At 38.8% G+C, this 24,068-nt stretch overlaps 3 protein-coding genes across 4 annotated transcripts; 1 reads left to right on the forward strand and 2 right to left on the reverse strand.

Annotated features, from left to right (window-relative positions):
* The first annotated feature begins 2,796 nt into the window (after window positions 1-2,796).
* On the forward strand, window positions 2,797-7,593 carry LOC137952662 (uncharacterized). Its single transcript, XM_068799727.1, has 15 exons — window positions 2,797-2,919; window positions 3,419-3,540; window positions 3,623-3,673; window positions 4,095-4,214; window positions 4,309-4,428; window positions 4,567-4,708; window positions 4,995-5,165; window positions 5,240-5,395; window positions 5,508-5,614; window positions 5,783-5,873; window positions 6,070-6,211; window positions 6,411-6,567; window positions 6,944-7,060; window positions 7,136-7,259; window positions 7,330-7,593. The coding sequence occupies exons 1-15, from the start codon at window positions 2,797-2,799 to the stop codon at window positions 7,591-7,593; spliced, it is 2,007 nt and encodes a 668-aa protein (XP_068655828.1).
* Window positions 7,594-8,483: 890 nt separating this feature from the next.
* LOC137953225 (uncharacterized) lies at window positions 8,484-19,029 on the reverse strand. Of its 2 annotated transcripts, XM_068800509.1 has the most exons (5): window positions 18,448-19,029; window positions 17,527-17,642; window positions 17,099-17,149; window positions 16,878-16,988; window positions 8,484-9,295 (listed from the first exon to the last, which is right to left on the reverse strand). In XM_068800509.1, the coding sequence occupies exons 1-5, from the start codon at window positions 18,971-18,973 to the stop codon at window positions 8,711-8,713; spliced, it is 1,389 nt and encodes a 462-aa protein (XP_068656610.1). In that variant the 5' UTR covers window positions 18,974-19,029; the 3' UTR covers window positions 8,484-8,710. The 2 variants fall into 2 exon arrangements, with proteins under 2 accessions (XP_068656610.1, XP_068656611.1); XM_068800510.1 differs by lacking the exon at window positions 17,527-17,642 and having other exon boundaries at window positions 17,099-17,244.
* Window positions 19,030-19,174: 145 nt separating this feature from the next.
* LOC137953224 (glucan endo-1,3-beta-glucosidase 1) lies at window positions 19,175-22,005 on the reverse strand. The gene is made up of 4 exons (XM_068800508.1): window positions 21,565-22,005; window positions 20,184-21,476; window positions 20,053-20,080; window positions 19,175-19,576 (listed from the first exon to the last, which is right to left on the reverse strand). Exons 1-4 carry the CDS (start codon window positions 21,641-21,643, stop codon window positions 19,414-19,416), a joined length of 1,563 nt encoding a protein of 520 aa, XP_068656609.1. The 5' UTR covers window positions 21,644-22,005; the 3' UTR covers window positions 19,175-19,413.
* Between the last annotated feature and the right edge of the window lie 2,063 nt (window positions 22,006-24,068).

Genomic DNA, 24,068 nt, shown 5'->3' on the forward strand with positions numbered 1-24,068 from the left:
GAGTGTAACTACGACATGTAGTTTAACTGTAATTTGATTCTACTTGTTTCCTCTAATATAAGTAAGGGTTTATTGTACTCAGTCATAATCAAGTCAATGAAGTATTTTCTTTCTCCAAAATTTCAACATGGTATCAGAGCAAGTTCTGTAAATTGACATTATATCAGTTCATAGAGACAATGTGTTTCTCTCTTCTAATTTGGTTTTTAGTTTATTGGGGGTAAGAGGAAATATAACTTGTTGTGTTGTAGAATAGAACCTCCATCTTATGAAGGGGACTTCTTTGTGTTTGAATAAAGTGTTATGTGATATAGACGAAATTTTGATGAGATGGTAATGTTTGTGGAGAGGGCCATCTGACTAGTACGTCCTATACCTATCCTGTTAAAAAAAAGGAAAATATGACTATTTTTTGTTTGAACCAAAAATTGGTCTGATTCGGGTGAAAATGAGAAAAACAAACCAAAAATAGTAAACGAATAGCAAAATGGGTAGGATCGTACGTCGGATCTGCACATTGTATCTGAATCCTAGAGGCATAATGTGATGTAGATAATCTGTAGCAGATGCAGTGTGTTAGGTAGATACTTTGTCAATTTTCCAACACGAATCTGGAACTGTGCATCGGATTGCATGATAGACCCTTGAGTCAAAACTGAACCCACGCGTCGGATAGATGTGTAGTTATGCGTTATGGACTTGGTACCATCGTATCAGATTTTCACGAGGTTCCAGCATCGGAGCAGATTTCTAGAACCGGATGCACGAGCCAACGACCTTATTGGGGTGAGCCACATTGGCTCGTCGTCTTCCTCTTGACACAAAAGAAACTAGAAATTTCAAATTTCAATTGCACCATCATTTTTTATGAATTTTGACAAAACAAAAGGCAAAATACTCGAATTTGAGTCCCCTTTTATACTAATACTTCGATTTAAATATAAAATTATGATATTGCAGTGGAAAAAGTAGTTAAAAAACACGGTACCCATTGGTGAAAAACACGAAATTATAAACCATTTCTCAATGGATTTTGATGAAACAAGAAGCAAAAGCGCAGTAAAAAATCAATGAAGATTTTTCTTGATTTTAGGAAATCATGGCAAATCAATGTTTAGTTTCTTAAATTATTATATAATTGATTTGAAATTTAATTTAAAAAAATAATTTAATTTCTCTCTTAACATGTCTGAGTGAGTATTTATCCTTAGGACACCTTTATGGAGGAGACAATTACCACAACTATTTTTTGTTTGTTATCCTAACTTGACAGAGAGAATAGAAGGAGAAGTATGAAGGATGAACTTGGAAGTTGAGTATTGTAGTGGTTGTGCCTCCTTTTGAATTGAAATATAGGTGTTACTATCATTTGAGAAGAAGAAATATAATCTACAACAAAGAATTTCATGTGTTGTGGTAATTAACTTTTATGTGACTAAAACATCAAATTCAAGGGAAGAACAAGATGATAACAAGATAAAGACTACAAGGAAGATATGCACAAGAACTCGATGAATCAAAGCAAGGCAATCAAATTTTTTTTTTCAAACACACAAGTTTCTTGACCAAGATTATTTTCAAAGTGAAGTTACAAATGCTATCTTGAGGGGAATATTAAAAAACACCCACGTGTTTAGTGGTGGTATAGCTAGTAAATAAGGAGAAGTTCCATAGAAATAACATAGAATTATAATTATGCAAGTTTGTGTATATTCTCTTATGTCTAATTTCCTTTTGAAGCATGTAGCTTTGAATTGGAGGAATCTTTCAATGACATTCGAAATCAATGGGAGAAGGGTAAAGTTTCAAGGAGAGCCTACTCCAACCAAGGTAGAGGTGTCTTTGAAAGTAATAACCAAAATTCTGGAGTATGAGGGATAACTATTAGAGTGTAATGGGATTTTGGAGGTGGACCAGGAAATCACAGAGGCATCTCAAACAACATTTGACAAATTGATCACAGTGTAAGAGTATTGTAGTAATTATAAACACCTTCTTATAACTATAAATACAACCTCAAGGCATAGGGCAGAGTATTCAAATCTCTTCCTCTTAGCTCAGTTTCACCCATACACCTTTCTCTCTCTTTTCTTCTTCTTTCTCTCCTTTGGTTTCGCTCTTTTTTTTCCTAAGAGCTAGAGTTCGTATCTTCTCTCCTGAGAGTTAAAGTTTCTCTCTTCTCTCTTGAGAGCTAGAGTTCATCTCTTCTCTCTTTCCCTTGAAACCTCTTATGTTTATGTGTTGGCTCTAGAAATCAATAAGAGCATACCTTGAGGTTGAGCCAGATATTCAATGCATGATAAAAAGAAAATTGATCCAAAACAAATAGGATATAAGTTATTTCTCTTGCTTGTTCATCTTTATTGCATTGAAGTACATGAAGAAAGCCACCATGAAATTATACATGATGCAACAAAATGGAAGAAAACTCATAATTATGCTTATGTGATAGTGTTGTGGAATGATGAACACTAGTGAGCAGACTATAATTGTTGAAAAATAGTATACTTATTCCAAATCCCATCTAGCCCAAGACACAAAAATGATCCACTACTTAGGTTACTAACAATCTTCATGTTGTGTAGATCAATTCACTTTTATAAATCAAGGAAAGATTTACTCAAATGTACAAACAACTATCACTGATTGATGGCAAAAAAATTCTAGTTTATTTTGCACATTCATAGCTCATAGTTTAACCATAACAACTTTTTCCCCCTGAAATGGCTATCAGCCTTTTATTGATAAGAATAATAATATAAGAAAAATGCATCTCCTTCAGAATTTTGCGAAAAAATGGAGAAACCAAATGGTTCTCAACAATCTCTGCTGATGGGTGTTCATGTAGAGATTAACGCAGCTGTCAATAGATCATATATAGAGATCTTCTGGGTGATAAACACTAAGCTCATTTCCAAGGTGTCTCTTTCGGCCATCCCCAATTAGCAGAATCTATGGCTGACAATAACAAGGAAGTGCCCGTTGTCCAAACATTTCTACATCAAAGAGAAGAAAGAAACAGGCACGAAAGAGATTTTACATTTCTAAAACTGTAAACTAGGAGTCTTTCTCCAAAGCAACCAGAGCAGATTAGTTCCATTTTCTGGTGGTCTACCTGTAATGGCGAAGCAGAATGTGACCATGACAATCCAAAACTTCTATGTAAGTCCATCATCCTGTAGCTTGTATCATTATTTTCATTTTCTCTGCCTTGTCGTCTCCTCTAATGGAGCATATTTGTTGAATGATCAACACTGTTGTTTCCGGTTCTCGTAGCATTTTGTTTGACTCGGTCACAGATAACCCAAGAGAACTGGATCAATAATGCTGACCACAACTCTTCCTTCAACTTCTTTTCTCCTACTAACTCCAGATTGGATCATTTGAAACTTGAAAGCTTGATTTTTATGTTTCTTAGGTAATTTTGAGCAATGGCATTGTGAAGCTCACGTTATCAAAACCAGAAGGGGCCTTGACAGGGATACAGTATGGTGGACTGGACAATCTCTTGGACATCAAAACAATCGAATCTCAAAGAGGGTTTGTGGAAAAACAGGTCACTTCCATAATCGATAATGAGTATTTCTTCATCTTTGGTACTCACTCATTTGAAAATGTGCAGATACTGGGACATCAATTGGAACCTGCCCGGAGGTCAAGACAGATATTCATTGTATGTTAGTGTTTACTTTCACAAATGGAATTTATTTTTCCATTTTGAATAAAATTTCACTACAACAAAAAATAAAATAAAGTAAATTTTTTTTTTCATTCATATTTGTATGGTAAATTAGCATTCTTCATTAAAAACTTTTGATGTGACAGAAGCAGGATCTTAAAACACAGCAAGTTCAAGACAAACAAGTTTATCATTTAAATAACCACCTTTTGTTCATTCTTCTGAGCTTCAGTTTTCAGACATAGATGCTCTATTTTATTTCCTGAACGAAGTCCACAGCATCCTTCGGTTCATAACCAAAGAATGAAAATAAGGAAGACTCTAGTCAACTATTGTATCTTTAATGCATCATTTTAAAAACTCAGATCCTTGATGCATAGACTTTACCAAATTCATCTTTCTCCACTGTTAACAGGCTGCAAGGAACAGAATTTAGTGTTGTTCAAGCTACTAAAGATATTGTAGAGGTTTCATTTAGGAGCAGCTGGGATGCATCTTCCAGGGGAACAACATTGCCCCTAACTGTGGATAAAAGGTCTTTTAACAGTGTGGATCACATTTTTCTTTCTGATAACCAATGGATGGGGGAGATCATTCACTGATCATCTTATGTGCTTTTGATATTGTAGGTTTATCTTAAGGAGTGGGATTTCAGGTTTCTATAGTTATGCCATTTACGAGCGATCGGCGGAATGCCCTGGTCTTGTTCTTGCCCAAACCAGGATGACATTTAAGCTAACAAGAGAGAAGTAAATCATTTTCTTCAGAATCATTTTCATATGCAACAATAGGATTTCACGTCTCCTTTATGCAAGAATTAGTTATTGAACCGGTACAAATAAAAAAGTCCTGGTACATAACAATTATTAACTGATCCGTTCCTTTAGGTTTCACTACATGGCCATCACAGATGAGAAACAGAGGATCATGCCAATGCCTGAAGACATATTACCTCCAAGATGTAAACAGCTGGCCTTACCAGAATCAGTATTGCTGACTAATCCCACCAATCCAGATCTCAAAGGCCAGGTAACTAATTTAAATATTTAAATAAGTTAAAAGCAGATGAAGTACAATAGTGTTTATAAAACCATGAAAACAGAAATACTTTTGGCTCAATTTTATGGAGTCCTTCAAGCACTACTGTTAAAACTGAGACACAAATAGCTGGTATTTGATCTTCTTAGTTTGTTTATGCCATAAAAAAAGTAATGGATGTGAGGGGACAAGATGGTTTCTAATTAAGAAGAAAAACACACAACAAATTCCAAATGTTTAAACGCAGTAAAAGTTTTTAAGTTTGAAAAGCTGGCAGGTTGAGGACAAGTACCAGTACTCCATGGACAATAAGGATGGTGGCCTCCATGGTTGGATCAGCTCAGGACCCTTTGTGGGATTCTGGATCATCTTCCCATCCAGTGAATTTCGCAATGGGGGTCCCACCAAGCAAAATCTCACTGCCCACACAGGGCCAACTGCTCTTGCGGTAGTGCAGAACTCTCCCTCTTTCTAGATCTTTCTCCAGATCACTCCTATTACTGAAAACTTCCTACGATCCAGATGTTCCATAGCTCTCACTATATTGGCGAGGAATATGCTGCAAGTTTTAGTGAAGGAGAGGCTTGGAGAAAAGTACTAGGCCCAATTTTTGTATATCTCAATTCCACCTCAAGTGTATCCAATGCCCATGACTTATGGATTGATGCAAAAAAGCAGGTAAATTGTACTTGTCTTCAACTTAGGGTTAAATTTAATCTCTAAATCTCTTTTATGGTCTAAAGTAAACATTGTTTCCATTGGTCTCTCTCATTCTACTTTCTCATTCTAGAGGCTGTCGGAAGTTACAAATTGGCCATACAATTTTGTCTCTTCTCCCTTCTTCTTAAGTGAAAAAGAACGTGGCTCTGCTGCTGGAAGATTATTTGTTGAAGATAGGTATTGACTCAAACCAGTGAATGCCAAATTTGTCTCACAGTTTCAACAGTCAAGTTAGTCTTGACAATCTCAGGCTATTCTTTCTCAGTCTAGTGAACCTCACATGAACAATTTCAATTTGGCTTCCTCTGATAATCCGACTAGTTGCTTTTTATGAATGTTTCGCAGATACATCTCTAAAAATCTCATTCCTGCTAAAAATGCATATGTTGGCCTTGCAGCTACTACAAATCCAGGTTCATGGCAGATTGAAAGCAAGGTAAAACAAATGCATTTGGCTCTACTTACAAGTCTCCTGAACTAGCAAGATACTTCTCTATTCAATCACCTATAAATTGATAGTAGTAATCTGCTAATAATGGCCATTTTGCCTTCCTCTTCTTCTGTTGATTATGTAGTGTTCAAAGTAATATGAGGCAAAAAAGTTTTATCTAGCTATTATTCTGTCTATGAAGGGTTATCAATTCTGGGTACAGACAGATTCAAATGGAGACTTTGTCATAAACAATGTTGTCCCAGGAGTCTATGCTGTTCATGGCTGGGTTCCAGGCTTTGTTGGAGATTACCTTGACAAGACTGTTGTTACCATCCATCAAGGTTATTTTTTGTGCTCTGCTTGCAATCTCTAGTTGCTAATACAGATGAAGTTCAGTTTTTCTTCTGAAATTACCTAAATCAGAATAATCAAACTATCATAAAAATACAGAGAGAAATTATCTATGTATTTAAAGCAACCTTCTGCTGAATGAGAGGGTATCCGTACTGCTACTCATGCAATGATTCTTGAATATTTTAGGGACAGAAACACAACTGGGTAATTTGACATACACTCCAACAAGAGATGGTCCTACACTATGGGAGATTGGCTATCCTGATCGTATTGCAATTGGCTTCTATATTCCTGATGCCAATCCACTCTATATCAACAAATTATTTATTAACAGCCCTGAGAAGTAAGTTGCGTCTTTCCTAAAAAAACAGCATTGAAATGCTCAAGGAAGCTCTTCTGATCTGTAGATCTTTATGCGAACTATTTTTTAAACCTTCTACATTTTAGCAATTTATTATTTAATGCATGTCTTTACCTAATAAATCAGTTAATGGGTAATGACACATTAATTTTCTCCATCTGAGGCTTCTGACTCAATTTCCTTATAGTTATCCTTCTCACAGTTCGTACATCAACCCATTGTCTTTGATATTAATATTTATTCATCAATCATCATCTTCTCCATTCAAGACCATTAGGTGGCAGTCTATCTGCTTCCACTAGTAATGTTTCCTTTTGAACACATTTCCATCTTCTCTGCATTCTGAATACATATGCAGGTATCGACAATATGGTCTCTGGGACAGATACACAGACATTCATCCTCAAACCGATCAAGATTTCATGATTGGAGTAGATGATCCAAAAAAGGACTGGTTTTTTATGCATGTCACCAGGTAGGTTCTCTTTTCTGCAATTGTCCACACTCCAAACATCAGCAATTGAATGCAAAACACTCTAATGTTCTACAGGAGAATGGCAAACAAAAGTTATTCTCCATCCACATGGAAAATAACATTTAATCTAGATGAAGTGACGAGTGGTGGCTACAAGCTCAGATTGGCTATTGCAGCTTCCAGTCATGCATGGCTTCAGGTATATACAGTAATCAACCCATCTGTTGACTTTCCATCATGGCCTTACAGAAAAAGATTGTTCAAAACAGGTCCGAGTAAACAACGCAAATGGAGTGCCTGTTGGTGATGTCTTCGACTTGGGATCGGATAATGCTATTGGCCGACATGGAATTCATGGGCTTTATCAACTCCTCAGTGTCAGTTTTAATTCATCCTTGTTGATGAAAGGGGAAAACATAATATTTCTTACACAAGCAAGGGGAGGAAATGAATTTCTTGGGCTGTTCTATGATTATATAAGACTAGAAGGCCCTGCTAAAGCATCTGACTACTCAGAAATGTCAATAGCTTAAACATTCATCATATGGTGCATAAATATGATTCTTCTTTGGGCCATTTGCTGTTACCTAAACCCATACATAATTAGTGGATGGTCAGGTGACCTGGTGACCAACCTGTTGAACAGTATCTTATAAGCATCACTTGCATATGCTTGCAGCAATGATTTGTATTCAACTCAAGTCCAATCTTTCACCAACCAACCTGTTATATTGCTCTTCTATGTGCATCTTTTACATGCAAGTTTAATGCAGAATTCTCTCACTCAATTTATTTATTGGGGAATGAAAATCCTTCTTTTGTTGGTCTTGACATCAAGTGAAATTAAGAGTTATTCTCCATTTCCCTTGATATTGCTTTAATTAATTGAACTGCTCCACTTATGTAGTAATTTCATCCCTGAACCAAAACTAAATGTTTTAACATTAAATGTCTAATAAGACATGATTCCAAATTTGAAGAAGCCTGGAAATCATTCCTCTTTTTATGATAAGCAATGGTGAATGTGAAAAAATAGAGGAAATCATTCTTAAATGTCTATTATACCTTTATAATATAAAAAAAAAAAAAAAATCTTATACATACACTTCATCTAATGGATTATAGTTGAAAACTCACTTTTAACATGGGTATATGCATCTCATATGGGACCTACTAATCTTACAAACTGGAGGGCCAATAGCCTAGCTTCTAAATTGGTTGTATGATCTATTATATTGTTTTTATTATACAACTTGAGGGACACAAGGGTATTTTAGTAGTTTATCTTAAACTTTGTATAATCTATTACACTTTTTTGAAATAGTTGTAACCAAACAACACTTCCTGTCTTAAAGAGCTCCTTATGGAGGAGAATCATACAGAGCCCAAGACACCTTTGGTAGAATGGATAAGAGGAGTGTAATTAAAATTGAATCACTACTAACACTGAAGCAAGGATTAGATTAATACATGATCATTTTATCACCAATTACACTATACAAAACAGCTACAAAGGATCTTGACCAACAAAACATTAGGTTGCAGGTGGGTAATTTAGATGATGTCAACTATACAAACATTTCCAGCAAAAAAAAGAAGCCAAAAACCACCTCGCAAAGAAGTCTTCTAGTCACCAATTTTGTCTTTCCTTTAGATTTTGCTGATTGTTAATAGCAATCCATAATGATCACTTGGTAACACAGGTAGTTGTAGCTTCCTCACTTCTTTCCTTACTTTTTTCTCTTTAATATAAGATATCTCAGGAATAGCCTCCTGACCGATCATCTCAATCTGACTAATTCTGAAATCTCTCAGCTTGCACAAAAAGCGGTCAAGTCGCTTCTGCAAAGTTCGGTTACCAGATAACATTGGATTAGCCTTAGTATCATAAGTCCATCCATTTTCTCCAGGCTTTAGGTTTGCCCAAGCATCAACCCATCCATCATGTAAGGGATATGGTCCATCGTTCTTTTCATCCCAGTTCATGTCGCCACCAAATACAACATTAGGTGACTCCTTGAGAAGGTCAAGGGCTTCCTTTGCCTGAGCTACACGTTCTTTGCTGAACATTTGGTCCCACTTGGGTGGCCCAGGGCAAGGACTCTCAAGGTGGCTTGTGGCAACAAGGAACTTCTCATCCAACCCAATGTTGATATCAGCTATGCAGAGCTCCCTTCCCATTATGGAATTACCAAAGGGTTTGGAGGTGAATGATTTAACAGGTAGTTTACTCAACTGAAGGAGAAGAAAGCAAATGGTTCCACAAGTAAGCGTCTTTAAAAAACTAAAATCAAATAAACCAAAGATTACTTTTAGCACTGAAGATAAAGTTGGATCAGGTGAGAACAACAAAAATATATCAGACTATACGGTTACCTAAATAATTCAGTAAAGCATTTGAAAATAAAAAAGAAGGAGATGAGAAAAAATAGCCAAGTTAAAGGTTTGTAGTACAAGTATAAACAGCTGAAGTGTACTCATCTAATGATGCAATAATAATTAATCCTGGTCATATTGCTATATTGACGTATCAAGTAACTAAAATTCCAAAGAGCTTGTTAGAGAGTTAATATTCTTTGTTAGTATTAAAATGTAGTATAGGGGCAGTTTGGTTATTTCACATGTTCTGTATATTTCATTGATGGGTACTATCATGTTCAAAATGTTTCGATGTGTCTATCTTCAGATTTTTGTGTTGTTTAGAGGTGTAGATGAGTGGTTATAAGGAGTTAAGTGAATAAGGGATAATTGTGTAACTGTCCCTAACCTTACTAAAGTGCATAAAGAGAATTAGGGGTCGTTTTCAGAACCTCAATGACAGCTACCCCCATTTTGGCAGTATAAGGTTGAATTTAGACGAATTCCATGATTGATGTATGTCGTTGAAGCCTGTGTGAGTACTTGATCAAACCCAAATTTTGTGAGTGGAGCCCACATAGTCTGCCCAAGCATATTGGTGTAGCAAAGTTTTTGGTGGATTATTTTGGTTGTTTGTCCCTAACCTGACTGAAGTAAATAAAGAGAATTAAGGGTCGATTTCAGAACCCCAATGAGAGCTCCTCTCATGCTCTCTTTCAGCACTCTCTTCTCCTCTTTTCTCTTTCTCTCTTCTCTCAATCTTCTATTTCTTATTTCTTAACAGTCAGAACTCAAGTAAGGGTGTTTTTGTCATTTCACCCTCCTGATATTCACCTGTGAAAGTAGCAGTAACGTAGGCATCATATTAGAGACATAAGGTTGAAGTTTGATCAAATTCTGAATGGCATTGAGTGAGTTATGAGGGTTTAAGTTATGAGGGGTATTTTTGTAATTTTGTTCAGCAATCACTTAAAGCTGATTAAATAGAAGGATAGTGCTTTTGGACCCAAGGAGTGCAGAACTCATGCACTCTTCTCCTCTCAGTCCTTTCTATTCTTCTTCATATTCTCTTTTTCTCCTACAATTTTATTTTTTTACATGTTGCTAGAGCAATGTGATCCTATTGCAAGAATTTTTCAGGCATGTTCTCTTCTCCTTTCTAAGTTTCCATATACTTCAGGAAAGGAAAATTTCAGGATTCCAACTGATTTAGCCAAAGATCAGACTTTTTTTGTTTCTTTTGTGTCCTAACCTTAGGGTTAATGGTTTGTACTGCCAAATGAGTAGAATTCTATGTGCAGCTTGTGCCCCTAGAGGGTTTTATTTGCTGGAATTTTCCCAATTGTGCCTGTGCAGATCACCAAATACTGTTCATTGCCTACGTCAACATACTGGATGCTTACATTATCCTATTTAATGACAAATTTGATATTTTGGTCTTGATTGTCTTTTCTACTCCTTGAATTGGATAATTGGAGTTCTATTTTGCTCTTAATTGTTCTAGAGTGGGGCCCACATAACCTAAGCAGGCATCTTTTTTAGGCTTATTGGAAATTTACACTGTTTTTAGGATGATCGACTCCGAGGGGGTGTTTACACCAGTTAGAGAGGCTAACTGCTGATGGGAAGGATATTAACTACTGAAAAATTGAATGGTCAAAATTATTTAAGCTGGTCCACATCAGTTCTGACCCATTTTAAAGCCAAGCGGAAGACTAAGTATTTGAAAGATGATCCTCCTATTCCAATAACTAATGATTGGGAAGCTGAAAACAGCTAGGTAATGACTTGGCTACTCAATAGCATGTAAGCCAAGCTCATAAATCAAATTATGAACTGTGAAATAGCTAAGGAGATTTGGAACTCCTTTGAGTTAATGTATGCCCAAGAGAGTAATTTGTCAAGAATCTATAAATTGTAGGCAAAATTATTTAGTCTGAAAAGAGGTGACAAAGCGGTTATCAATTACTATAGTGAGCTATGAAATGTGCTACAAAAGATTAGCATCTACCACTTCTTTACTACCAATGAGAAGGAGCTCACACAATAGTAGGGACAAATTTGTGTAGCAAAGTTTTTAGATGGACCAGGATCTGAATATGATGCAGCCAAAGCACAGTTAGTTGCCTCAAATGATGTGCCTGCACTTCTTATAACCTTCTATCCTACTTACAGTGTTTTTCAAGACCTTCCAACAAGGAGGATGATTGGTTTAGCGTATGAGAGAGACAAGCTATATCACTTGGAGGATTCATCATAGCAAACTTCTTCGGTTCTTCATGTAGATGGTACAATCTTCCAATGGCATCTCCGGCTAGATCATGCACTTACCATCTAGTTCCAATTTTCAGTGCAAGTCTTGACAGCTAGGGAAGCACTGTAATGGGTCTTTTTCATCTAGTCAATTGTCGAGTAACAATCTATTTGAGATAATTAATTCAGATGTATAGGGGTCGTACCCTGTTGCTAGTAACTCTAGTTATAAGAAATTCATACCATGTATTGATGATTTTAGTAGGTCGACTCGGGTGTATCGCCTATAGGAAAAAACTGAAGTTTTTAATGTATTCTTGATTTTTTACAATAAAAGAAACACATAGTATGGTGTTTCACTTAGTATCTTGCATACAAATAATGGGCTTGAATTTGTGAACCATAAATTTGCTTCCTTTTTGTTAAACTACAGTTATTTTCATTAGTCTTCTTGTGCATATACTCCACGGCAGAATGGAGTTGCAAAAAGGAAGAACCATCATTTACTTAAAATTGCATACACTATATTATTTCATATGCATCTTCCCAAATCTTACTAGGGCGATGTGATTTTTACTATCTACTTTCTCGTTAACAGGATGACTACATCAGCTAATGGAGGAAAAATTCATTTCCAAGTTCTCAAGCCTGATACTGAATTATTTCTTTTTGTCCTTGTGTTTTGGTTGTGTTTGTTTTGTGCATTAGTTTGATCGTACTGTTGATAAATTGTCACCCAAATCCATTAAATGTATCATTTTGAGTTACCCACACAAACAGAAGGGATATAAATGTTATGTCCTACCAACTAGGAAAACATTTGTATCGATTGATATTACATTCTTTGAAGATGTTTCATATGTCATAAGGTCTACCTTTTCGCCCATCACTCTTGATACAAATCATGTTGCTCCTACTCCAGTGGAGCAGATTCCTAATCCTTCGCCACCGGTCGTCAAAAGTAAGTGCAAGTTTATCAAAGCAAAAAACCTTCAAAGAAACCAAACAAGGTTCTCTCTCCACTTCCAATGCCAGCACCTTCTTCATCTATTGTCCCTATGGTAAGTGAGCTGCATCTCCCTATTGGCATCCATAAAGGCAGTCCATACATGTACTCACCATTCTATTTCTAAGTTTGTGTCATTTGACCTACTGTTTGACTCCTACAGAAATTTGCACTATCATTGTCTTTGTGTATTATTCATTCTTCAATACAAGAAGCTTTGTTGTCTCTTCAGTAAAAGTAGGGTATGGACATACATATGTATGCTCAACCTTTTTTTTTAGAAAGCGATGAACTCAACTAGAAACAAAGAAACAAGATTTAACAAGAGGGGCAAGGAGGGACGCCCCCTGCTTAGCACACCTGTCTGCAATAGAGTTTGTAGATCTAGGAACATGAGACCAAATATAAGTAATATGGAAAAGAATATCCATAATAGAATAGTACACATCCCAATGACGCCACGACAGGGAAGAGGGGGAGGAGAACCATCCAACAATCACTGCAGAGTCCCCCTCAATGTGGAGCGGACCAGAAAAATGCTCACAAAAGATGATGAGACCTTTGAGGAGAGCCTAAAGCTCAGCAACAGTGGAATCAACACTACCCATAGGTCCTGAATAGGACAAAAGTTGGCTTCCATCTGAATCACAAAAGACACCACTATATTCGGCCAAGCCAGGATTGCCGATGGAGCTGCCATCAAAGTGTTAAGTTGTGGGGCCTAATCAACGCCTTACACTGAGTCGGTACGTGGATCGACCTTAGTTTTCTCTTTATAATTGGAAGGGCGGCACTATTAGGGTTTCATCATCATCATTCGAAGGAGCATCTTGAATTGCGGCCCCCAAGAGAGGTTAGAGGAAAACACTAATAAGTGTGTACGATTTCTCTTGTAAACTATTTCATCTTCATAGTGGATTACTACAGTGTTAGGAATTAAACGCCCTAATCCCAAACTAACGAAAGCAATAATAATAAACGCGGAAAAAGGGAAAAATAAGCACGAAAAAGCACAACAAGATTTATACAGGTTCTCCTCAAGGTGAGACTACATCCTGTCTTTCGCCGCTGCAGTAATCCACTATGAAGATGAAATACTTTACAAGAGACAGAGCACACTTACAAGTGTTTCTTTTTAACCTCTCGGGCTGCAACTCAAGATGTTCCTCGATACAAGATAATTACAACCCTAATAGCGATGCCCCTCAATTATAAAGAGAAAATTAGGGCAACCATATTACAAGAGTGAAATTCCCAAACTACCCTTAATGAAATAACAATTAATATATCGTGGACCGGGAGGGGGGCTTCCCACCCCCTTCCAACCCCCATGGCGATCTGACCACGCATGTCGATCCGTGACCAACTCAGTGTAGGGCGTTAATTAGGCTCCACAACTTAACATGCAACTGCAGAAGACGGGACCTAGTCTCATCTTGAGGCGAACCTATATAAATCTTGTTTATTCTCGTACTTGCTTTTTCCTTCTTCTACATTTATTATTATTGCTCTCGTTAGTTTGGAATAGGGGCATCTAATTCCTAACACAAAGTTCATATTGATGTAGCCCGGATCAGGGATCTGCCATACCTGCATCGCTAGAGACTTCAACTAGCCTCCCATCTGAGCAATAGTGCTCTAGTTCTCCGTGAGCGAGAGCCCAGAAAGAGTGGAAAACTCCTTCTTGAAGTGGAGCCAAGCAGAGATGTGGCCAATAATAGAGGAAATGACTCGTTTTGAGGAAGATTCTTGGAGCTGAAGCGCGCCTCAATGTTGCTAATCGGCTCAAGCCAGCCAACCTCCTTCGCCCTATAGGTCATGGCCGAGAGGAGATCAGCCACAATGTTGAATAAGAGGGATGAGAGTGGATCCCCTTGTCGAATACCCTTGGATCCCTTAAAGAAGCCACAAACCAACCCATTGAGGAGGAGGAAAAAGTAGGTCATAGAGACACATGACCTGATCCAAAATCTTTAACAGTCACCAAAACCTATCTGTCCCAAAAGATCGTCCAAGAGGTCCCAATTCACCATGTCGAAGGCCTTCTCAAGATCCAACTTCAAAGCAAAGTGAAGAGCGCTAGAGCGGGAGAAGTGGTCAAAGAGCGCATGAGCTGCCATGGAGGAGTCAAGGATGTTCCTTGCCTTAAGGAAAGTACCTTGACCATTGTGAATGACCAAGGGGAGAAGGAATGTCTTTAAACGCCAAGCGAGGAGCCGAGCAATAATTTTGTACGAGTTGGAGATGAGACTGATGGGTCGAAAGTCACCAGCCTACTCAACACTGACCTTCTTCGGGACTAAGGCAATAAAGGAAGCTCCCATGCTTCTGAAAGTGATCCCGTCCTTATGGAAGCCCCGAACCAAACTATGGTAGAAATCTCCGTTCGAACCTGGCTCACTGTCACAGGCAAGACCAAAAACAGCCTTCTCAATCTTCAAATGACTGTGGGACATGGACATTATATGATCTACCTCTTGATATTGCCGTTGTGGGATGTCATTGAGTATATACAGTAAACTATAAGGTTGATGAGTCAATTGAACAATATAATATCGGTCATGTGGCTAAAGGATGTACTCATACTTACAGGATCGACATTTTTGAAACTTTTTCCCATGTAGCCTGATTGTCTTCTATTCAAATTCTTGTTTTAGTAGCAAAAATCAAGGGTTGGCCTTTACATCTGTTGGAAGATGAGCCCAAGCCCACACAACCAAGAAAGGTCCACATATCCACAAGTGTTGGAAGATGGGCCCATAAGATATGGACCCACCACGATCACACGAGCTGGCAGGACCCACCATGATCACGTGAGGCTGCTTGATGAGTCATCACACAAGCTAGAATCCTTATCGCATGAGTTGGAAGATTTGGCACGAGCTAGAATCCTTATCGCATGAGTTGGAAGATTTGGCACGAGCTGGAATCCTTATCACATGAGTTGGAAGATTTGGCAAATCTTCCTAGATTAATGTAAGCATGGTCAGTTAGTTCAAGTAATGTCCTCTTAAGGTGCATCTAGAGGCAACTCCTAAAATATGGCGATACTTAAAGGGAGCACCAGGAAAAAGTTTATTATATGAGCTACATAGTCACTTCGAGATTGAGGCATATCCAAATGCAGATTATGCAGGATTAAAATTAGATAAAAAATCTACAACCAGCTATTGTTTCTTTGTTGGTAAAAAAATAATTAGTTGGAAGAGCAAGAAATAAAATATGGTGACTCACTCTAGTACAAAAGCTAAATACCAAGCAATGGCACATATAGTTAGTGAATTGATGTGGGTCAAACCTGTGCAACAAGAGTTGAGTTGTCCAAACAAAGAAGTCATGACTATGTATTGTGATAAATAGGCTACCATCTTTATTGCAATCAATCCTGTATTCCATGAACAAATTAAGCATGTAGAAGTTGATCATCCGTAACGCAATGATGAGTGGAGTAGTGGTCACTCCATATGTTTGATCTACTGATCAAATTGGTGATATATTCACCAAAGCCTTGGGCAAGAAAAAATTCAAGATTTTTTTGTAGCAAGTCGGAGCTTCTCGATATATACACTCCAACTTGAGGAGTGTTAAGAATTCATGTAGCGGTATTTTTGTCATTTCAGCCTCCTAATATTCATCTCTAGAAGCAACAGTAACTTGGGATCAGGTTAGAGACATAAGACTCAGGTTTGATAAGATTTTAAGTTGTATTGAATGTGTTAAAAGGGTAAGTTATGAGGAGTATTGTTGTAACTTTGCTCAACAATCACTAAAAGCTGACTAAATAAGAGGGATTGTGCTTTTGGATCCAAAGAGTGCAAAACTGACGCACTCTTCTCCTCTCTTTCCTCTCTATTCTTCTTCTCTTCTTCTCATACAATTTTATATTTTTACATTTTTTCCCCGTTCAAATTCTCTATAACAGGATTTTTTTCCAAACCCAAAAAAGCTCCTCTAAGAACTCAAAAGCTCCTTCTAGCATTTCCATCAAACAGAAATTTCAAGAAGATCAGATCAGCCATAGCAAAGCAAATACTAAAAGCCTGAAAACATGAAATGATTTTTTTAGGACAACATAAAATGTAATTTAATAAATATTGCAGTTGTATGTTTCATTTTCAAGGAGAATTACCACTTCAACTCAATGAGTTGAGGACATAAAACTGAAACTGAGAAAAAGAGTTGAAGACTTAACAATCCTACCATCATACAGAAGTATGGCCTCATGGCTGCCATTGCATCTGAAACTGAACAATTGTACATTCTCCACCAGTTAGATTGACGAAAAATGTCAAAGATATTTGGTGTGACCTCCTGCATAATGACATGTTTTGATCTGATCAACCAAGTTATCATATAAGAAACGGTGTGTCACATTGAACATATGAGAATCAGACCTGGAAACATCATAATAAGAGTCAGACCTGGAAAGAAATGAAATCTGGAGAATGCTGTTGAATAAGTTCACCAAGTGCCTGCATTCTCTTGTTCAGTTCCAAGTCCTCACAAAACCAAACATTGTAGCTCAAAAATTTTAAAGTATGCATCACAGTATCTTGGACAGAATCCTCTGTCACACACAAAGTAGTCCTTTCAGCGACTAAATGAAAGAAAATTTTAAGAGAAAAAAGAACACCTAAAATTAGCTAATTCATCCCCTGTTTAGGTTCAAGGGTTCAATGGCACGAACTAATAGAACAGTCTATCAAGTAAAAAAGTAGTCTTACCAATCAAACTACACTCACTGGGATAAAGCTCATGAAATCATTTAATAATTATTGGAATCAACAACTAACTAAAAATATAAAGATAACATAACAAACACACAACAGTTTCTTTATCTGTACTTAACTGCCAAAACTAAAACCAAGACCACTTCAGTGAACTGGTTTATATTTAAGTCATCCTTCAAAAACAAAAATTTGCCATAGGTTCCAACCGCAATGAAAGAGGGTAAGCGTCTGTCTCCTGAAAATAATATTATCATCATACCATGTTCAAACAACAGAATTGATGTCAGAGCTAAAACAGTCGTTTTGGGGAACAGCTTTCCCAATGTCAAAACAGTTTGCAGGAAAACGACAGTGGTTCTCCCAAAACAATGAGGCAACAACAAAAAAAATCACAAGGTCGGACAACTAGCTTTTCTATATAATAATCAATCCGTTCACGTACTCCATAGGTGATCCTTCTAACAAGAACTTGGAACTACTTCTGAAAACCAGCCACATATATAGGATTAGTCCTAATCCACAAGAACAATGAAGAGTTAAAGTGAGAAATGTCTCACTAGGTTGGTGAAAGGTCAAAGTTGGTAACTATCTGAAAACCAGTGAGCAGATTGTGCAGATGGTTTTCAATTCATCATTCATACCCTACACAAGTACCAACCTCATCCTACATTTGGACAGAAGTCATCAAGTAGTTGGTGACTTTCCACTACAACCAGCCATCTTTTTTTTGAAGAAGAAGAAGAAAAAAAATTACGGATAGAATTTACTCCCATAAGTTCCTAGTGATTTTCCAACAACATATAATTAATTTCAGGAAGCTCTTCAAGAACCCTAGGCATCGGTCGCCGAGCATTTTCAAAAGCATCAAACAAATACAAGAATGCGAACTTTGTCAATAGAAATATAAAATATATTTACTGCATTCTGTAATTGCCAATTACGCTGGGCAAATGAATTAAAATCATTCCTCAAACCACCAGAAAGACACGAAAAATAGAAAAGAAATATGGAGTTGAGTACGAAATAAGAACGATACCCACCGGGAACAAGTGCCACCTTTTTCTTCAAAGGCTTCTCGTCGCAAGACTTCTCTAACGGACAAAACTCTTCATTTTCTCGGTTCTTCCTCTTGCAACTCTGCAGCGGCAAGAACACCTGACCTACCAAAGCGTCGATTTCGTCATCTTCACTGATGGGACCTAATCCTTCTAGAGCAGAACTTCTCGTGCCACAAACCTCACAGCTCTCACTATCATAAGTGTTAATGAAAGTACATGCTTTGCATGACCACTGAGAAGAAGCTAGAGAAGGGGAAGGGGAAAGGGAAGATGAAGAAGAAACTGAAGCAACCGGCAGTGAAGGAGTGAGACAGACTTCACAAGAAAATTTCTGGGTCGGAGGGTTGAGATAAGTGCAATAGGAGCAGGCCCACGAAGAAGCCATTTTTCGACTCTGAGCGCAACGAAGAATAAAAGGCACTGTGTTTCTAGGGTTCTGATGATGGCCGAGAGAGAGGAAGAGACGACAGCGGCGGAAGCAGGAGAGAAGATGTAGAGGGGACACCATTTAAAAGAGGGACCTTTGATTCGAAGGCGCCAAACGCGCCGGCTGCACGGGACGAGTTCACTCTTAACAAACCCAAAAGGATTGATTTCAAATGTTCGTTTTTTCTTTTAAAATTTAAAAATCACCTTCTTGAATGTCGATTCAAATTGATAAAAAATAATTTCAATCAATAAAATAATATTCTTTTTGCAAAGTTGTTACATATCAAGCGTCTTTATTATAAAGCCAGAAGTTCTTCTCCGGCTCCGTTCCAAGTCGAGCTCAATCTAAAGTGAATGAGTTACAAACATGATTTCTCTTTGATCCTCCCTGTTAAGAACTGGACTGTACACTATACAGTACATTAGTACAAACATTAATACAACAATTTAATAAATTCAATCAATGAGCCCTTTCGAATCTTTTTAACGGACCCAACAACCCAATTGAAACCTCTTCCCTCATCTTCCCCAAATCACTGTGTTTATTAGCATCGCCAAAATAATCAATATCTGAAACAAGTCTTCCTCTCTCCGTCTCCATCTGAACATCATCAAAGTTCGCCCAGCACCGTTCACATCAGTCACATTGCTCGCCACCTTCGTGCTGTTCTTAATCTTCTTGCTGCAACACACCCGACAAAACATTTCAATCCCACTTGCAGTCCCCAACCAAACCAACATAGATCTAAGAGAACCAAAAAAAAGGTAAAAGCAAAAGAACTGAAAGTGATTCTCCACTGATGCAATCCTTTCGCCTTTCCCACTACTACTCTTACAGCGGAATTTCCGCAAACAGTTCATGTCCGCAGGAACATCCCCTATCGGGAGAAGAAATAAACTATGAAGATGGAGAGAAAGAGGCGTATTTTATTTCACGCTCTTTCTCTCGAAAAGCTCGACAGATACTGTAATTGAAGAGCGTGAGACGCCAAGATCGGTAAATGGAGGAGGCACCTGGACTTAAAAATCAAAAACAAACCTCCAACAGTGAGACTCGTGTTACTGCACAAGCCCTCCCTAGTAAAGTCCCGAGATTCGAAAGTAGGAGTAAAACGTAAACTACTAAAAAGCCAAAAAGAAGCTTTCTTTTCGAGTTACCTTCCAGGAAATACGCACTTCTCGTGACCTGCATCAAGCCAAGAACAGATCTTTCATCTCACGGAGAAAGAAAGAAAATTAAATTGTCCAACGGAAAGAAGAAGGGAGTAATCGATGGCCGTCGCACTTACTAGGATCCGTTGTAGTAATCATGGCGACTCCCTTAAAATCGCACGAACCTGCCGCCTTCCCTTGTTTCTGGTAATAGCTATCAAAAGCGTACGACGCGTGGCCCTTCACCGTATTGGGCGAGTAGCAGCTCTCACCCGGCTGGATCTCTGAACAATTCGCCCGGCCCGGCCCACATGCCCAATCCAGCGCCGACTGCAGCGTCCTCGCATCCACGCCGTCCGTCGCCACGCAGAACGTACGGTTTGTGCTGTCCTTCGCCAGGAAGCCCCCGCTCTCCGCCACGTGCAGCACATACACCGGCGTCGAGTTCCCGTAAAACAGCCCCCAGTGCGCCTCCGACAACGGCGCCGGCCGCAGATCCTCGTTGAAGAGCTCGTAGATGTAGACGCTGGATGTGATTTCCGGGTGCAGCGGCGTGCCTCGCCGATCCATCACGTGCCGTATCAGGTTCGAGTTGTACGTGTCGGCGTTTTCCACCGTGGCGTATTTTGATTCGCGGCCGTCGCCGGCAGACGGCCACCCCGTTTCCGTCACCAGGACCGGAACGTCTGTGACGTTGACGTTACGGAGGGAAAAGTAGACGGCGTCGATCATGGCGTCGAGGACGTTGGTGTAGTGGAGGAGAGTGTTCGGGTCGACCTCTTCGTGGGCCGGCGTGACCGGTCGGAAGAGAGCGTTGTCGAGGGGGACCAAGCCCCGGTTCTGCATGAAGACGTAGTAAGGATACAGATTCATCATGAAGGGAGCTCCAGTTCGGGAGAGGAACCGAGCCAGGGGGAGGAGGTCCCGGTTGAGGGACTGATTGAAGAAGGCCTGGGAGGGAGGGAAGGTGTCAAGGACGACGGAGGCCGAGTGAGGACTGGAGATTTTGATCTCCGATTCGAGGTTAGCGGCGACGAGGGCGGAGTAGAGGTACTCCATGGCGGGGACCAGCAGCGGGCCGGAGGAGGGGATGGCAGTGAGGACCTCGTCGCCGACGGCAATGGCGGAGATTTGAGTTTGGGGGTGGAAGGCCAGCACGTTGCGGCGGACCCAGGCGGCGGCGGTGGTGTTTGAGGAGCCGATGGCGAGGAGCTGGTTGTTGGGGATACCCACGATGACCCGAATATGGGTACCCGCCAGGGCGCTGAGTAGAGTAAGGTCAGCATCGTAGAGGCGGACATGGCTAATTTTTTGAAGCTGGAGAAACGAAACAAGATCCGACGGCGACAGCAGATTCGAAATATCCGTGCCGATGTTCACACCCACGTACGGCTCTTCCGGCGATTGCGCCGCCTTCACCTCCAGCGACGCTGTCAAACAACATCATTATTCACAAAAAAAACAAAAAAACAAAAAAGCAGCAGAGCCCGGAATTGCAATCAGGGGAGTTCATTTTACCTGTTAATGCAACTGATAGAAGCAAGAAGAAGAAGACGACGGAGAAGCAGCAGACGTTTTCAAGTGAAAAGGCCTCCATGAAGCACAGATAAAATCCTGTTCTTCTTCTTCAACCGAGTTAGTAGATCCTCGCATTATCTTAGGAGGATGAGGTTGGTACTGGGTAGCTGATCTGAGACCCAATTTTAAATTACTCCCCCCGGACGAATTAAACTCCTCTGGTTCGGGTTTAATTGGGGAAGACGAAACAAGAAAACACGGCGTAAAGGCTTCGGGAAGGGGAACTCGGCCCCCGTCAGGCAATGACGAATCGAAACTATGAACTGACATAAATAGCCTTTAAACATAGGGCACGCTGACGGAAGTCACTCGTAACCGACAAGGGGCAGCGACGGCGGAGTAATCTATTTTGGTGGCTTGCGAGAGTTACAGGCTGGCGATTCTTCGTCGCCTGGAAGAGGCTAGGGGCTTTCTCGTGTCTCCGTACTAATAGAGAGCGAGCAGTGAAGGGGGGCCCCGCTAGAACAATCTGGACCGTCCATGTTGAATCGGATTAATTAAGTGAAAACCATGTTTAGTGACTATTATCCTTTTAGTGAAAAGCAGGCTTTCTAGAATCTGGTTATCTAATCTGTTTTAAACAAGTTAATTGAAAGTAACCACGTAAAAGATATCTACCCATGCAAGTAAACGTAGTTCAACCGCTCAACCAAAGTGACGCCCTCCTACCACGGCAAAGAGAAGAATACATTTGGGTACTTGCTCAGTTGCACGTTTTGTCCTTAAGAGAGGGATAGAGGGAAGGGGCCCCCTCCCCCAAATCCCATGAAGAGAAGGAGATGATATCCTCTTCTATAACTTCCAAACAATATAGAACAAAAAAACAAGGTTGGTCTTTCCTTTTTCCATCCTTTTCAATCCTCCTACTTGATGGGATGAAAAAGGGAAGTGGACTCCCTCTCATTTTACTACTCACTCAAATATGAGCAAGGATACCTCTTCCTCTCAGTCCATTTACTCATCATTTGGCCTCCACTCTCCCCCTTTCAAAAGAGTCCCCTTACTCATCATCTGACCTCCTCTCTCTTTCCTCTAATGGGGACAAAGGAGGGAGGCCTAGCCTCCTCATATGCATGATTTAAGGGAAAGAAAGATAAGGGACTGCCTTTTGCTTGCCAAGGGTGGATCCCCCCTATTGGTAATTTATCGTTTTAAAATAAGAAATAAAAATAATTGTGTGTGATAAAATTTGAAAATCAAATTGACATATAGAAAAGGAGCAAAAGTAACTATGCAATTTGATTTGGGGTGTAAGTAATTAAATAAATCAAACTTGTGACCTCTTTCATAGAAAACTGGAGCTCTCTTTGGAAAGGATATTAGAAAAAAAATTATTTAAATCAATTGCATGACAATTTATTTGCACTTAAAATACATATATGATAAATTATATGTTAAATTCAAAGAATATGAAATTGGTATTTTGTACAGAAAGTCACACCAAGTTGGAACTGGATTCGTACTAGTTATTGGTAATGAATAATAATGGCAAAAATTATGTTGACTTTGAACTTGAATTTTATATGATGAAAGATAGAAAGGTAAAAAGATGATGGTGAACAAGTTCAATGATGGATGAGAGAAATTATGATGAACTGTCTCAATGTTCTTCCAACTCCTCTTTGCTAGTTTTTAGAATAAAATAAAAAATGTTTTATTTTTGTCAAAAGAGAACTCCATGTTTCTATGAAACGGGTCTAAGTTTGATATATCTGAAGCAAAGATGATGGTGAACAAGCTCGATAATGGATGAGAGAAATTATGATGAACTGTCTTGATGTTCTTCCAACTCCTCTTTGCTAGTTTTTAGAATAAAATAAGAAATGTTTTATTTTTGTCAAAAGAAAACTCCATGTTTCTATGAAACGGGTCTAAGTTTGATATATTTGAAGCAAAGAATAGGGAAGTGCTAATTTGTAAAGAAAGTCACAATAAGTCGGACCTAGATTTGTGCTAGTTATTAGTAAAGATTAATAATGGCAAAAATTATGTTGATCTTGAACCAAAATTTTATTTGATGGAATAATAGAGAGGTGAAAAGATGAAATTGACCAATACTCAGAAATGTGATGAATTGTCTCAATGTTCTTCCAACTCATCTTTTTTAGTTCATTAAAATTTGTCTCCCTCAAGTGCCTCTATGTTGTCTTTGTGTTGGAGAGAGAGAGAGAGCAAAATTGATGTCTAAAATATGGTTAGAAAATTTGCAAAACTTAGGATCAAAATGACAATTAAAAACTATAACTTGCATGACTAATTTGGAAGAGTCATTTAAATTTTGACTCAAGCGAATCATGCCAACGGGTACAAACCTTTGGTAATGGCCAGTATAGGCTCTTTGACGATGGCCAATAGGATCTTTGTTGACAATTTGAGGGGCTTCGATGTAAGATTATCCAAGTTCTAATGATAGTTACTCTCATAAGTTTATACCAATGATTGTT

The sequence above is a fragment of the Aristolochia californica genome, unplaced genomic scaffold, assembly GCF_029961685.1.
Source record: "Aristolochia californica isolate CCGP_79_NKW_82.1479 unplaced genomic scaffold, dmAriCali1.0.hap1 SCAF_16, whole genome shotgun sequence".
In the NCBI taxonomy this organism is placed as follows: domain Eukaryota; kingdom Viridiplantae; phylum Streptophyta; class Magnoliopsida; order Piperales; family Aristolochiaceae; genus Aristolochia; species Aristolochia californica.

Coding starts and splice junctions, on each gene's coding strand:
- LOC137952662 (XM_068799727.1), top strand. CDS start 2,797: ATGGAGAAACCAAATGGTTCTCAACAATCTCTGCTGATGGGTGTTCAT. Junction 5,166..5,239: donor CAGGGCCAACTGCTCTTGCG/GTAGTGCAGAAC, acceptor CCTACGATCCAG/ATGTTCCATAGCTCTCACTA. Junction 6,212..6,410: donor TGTTGTTACCATCCATCAAG/GTTATTTTTTGT, acceptor TGAATATTTTAG/GGACAGAAACACAACTGGGT.
- LOC137953225 (XM_068800509.1), bottom strand. CDS start 18,973: ATGGTGTCCCCTCTACATCTTCTCTCCTGCTTCCGCCGCTGTCGTCTC. Junction 17,150..17,526: donor TCTTGGTTTTAGTTTTGGCA/GTTAAGTACAGA, acceptor AAGAGAATGCAG/GCACTTGGTGAACTTATTCA. Junction 16,989..17,098: donor CAGATTTCATTTCTTTCCAG/GTCTGACTCTTA, acceptor GTCATTATGCAG/GAGGTCACACCAAATATCTT.
- LOC137953224 (XM_068800508.1), bottom strand. CDS start 21,643: ATGGAGGCCTTTTCACTTGAAAACGTCTGCTGCTTCTCCGTCGTCTTC. Junction 20,081..20,183: donor GATTACTACAACGGATCCTA/GTAAGTGCGACG, acceptor GGCTTGATGCAG/GTCACGAGAAGTGCGTATTT. Junction 19,577..20,052: donor AAGTGCGTATTTCCTGGAAG/GTAACTCGAAAA, acceptor GGTGTGTTGCAG/CAAGAAGATTAAGAACAGCA.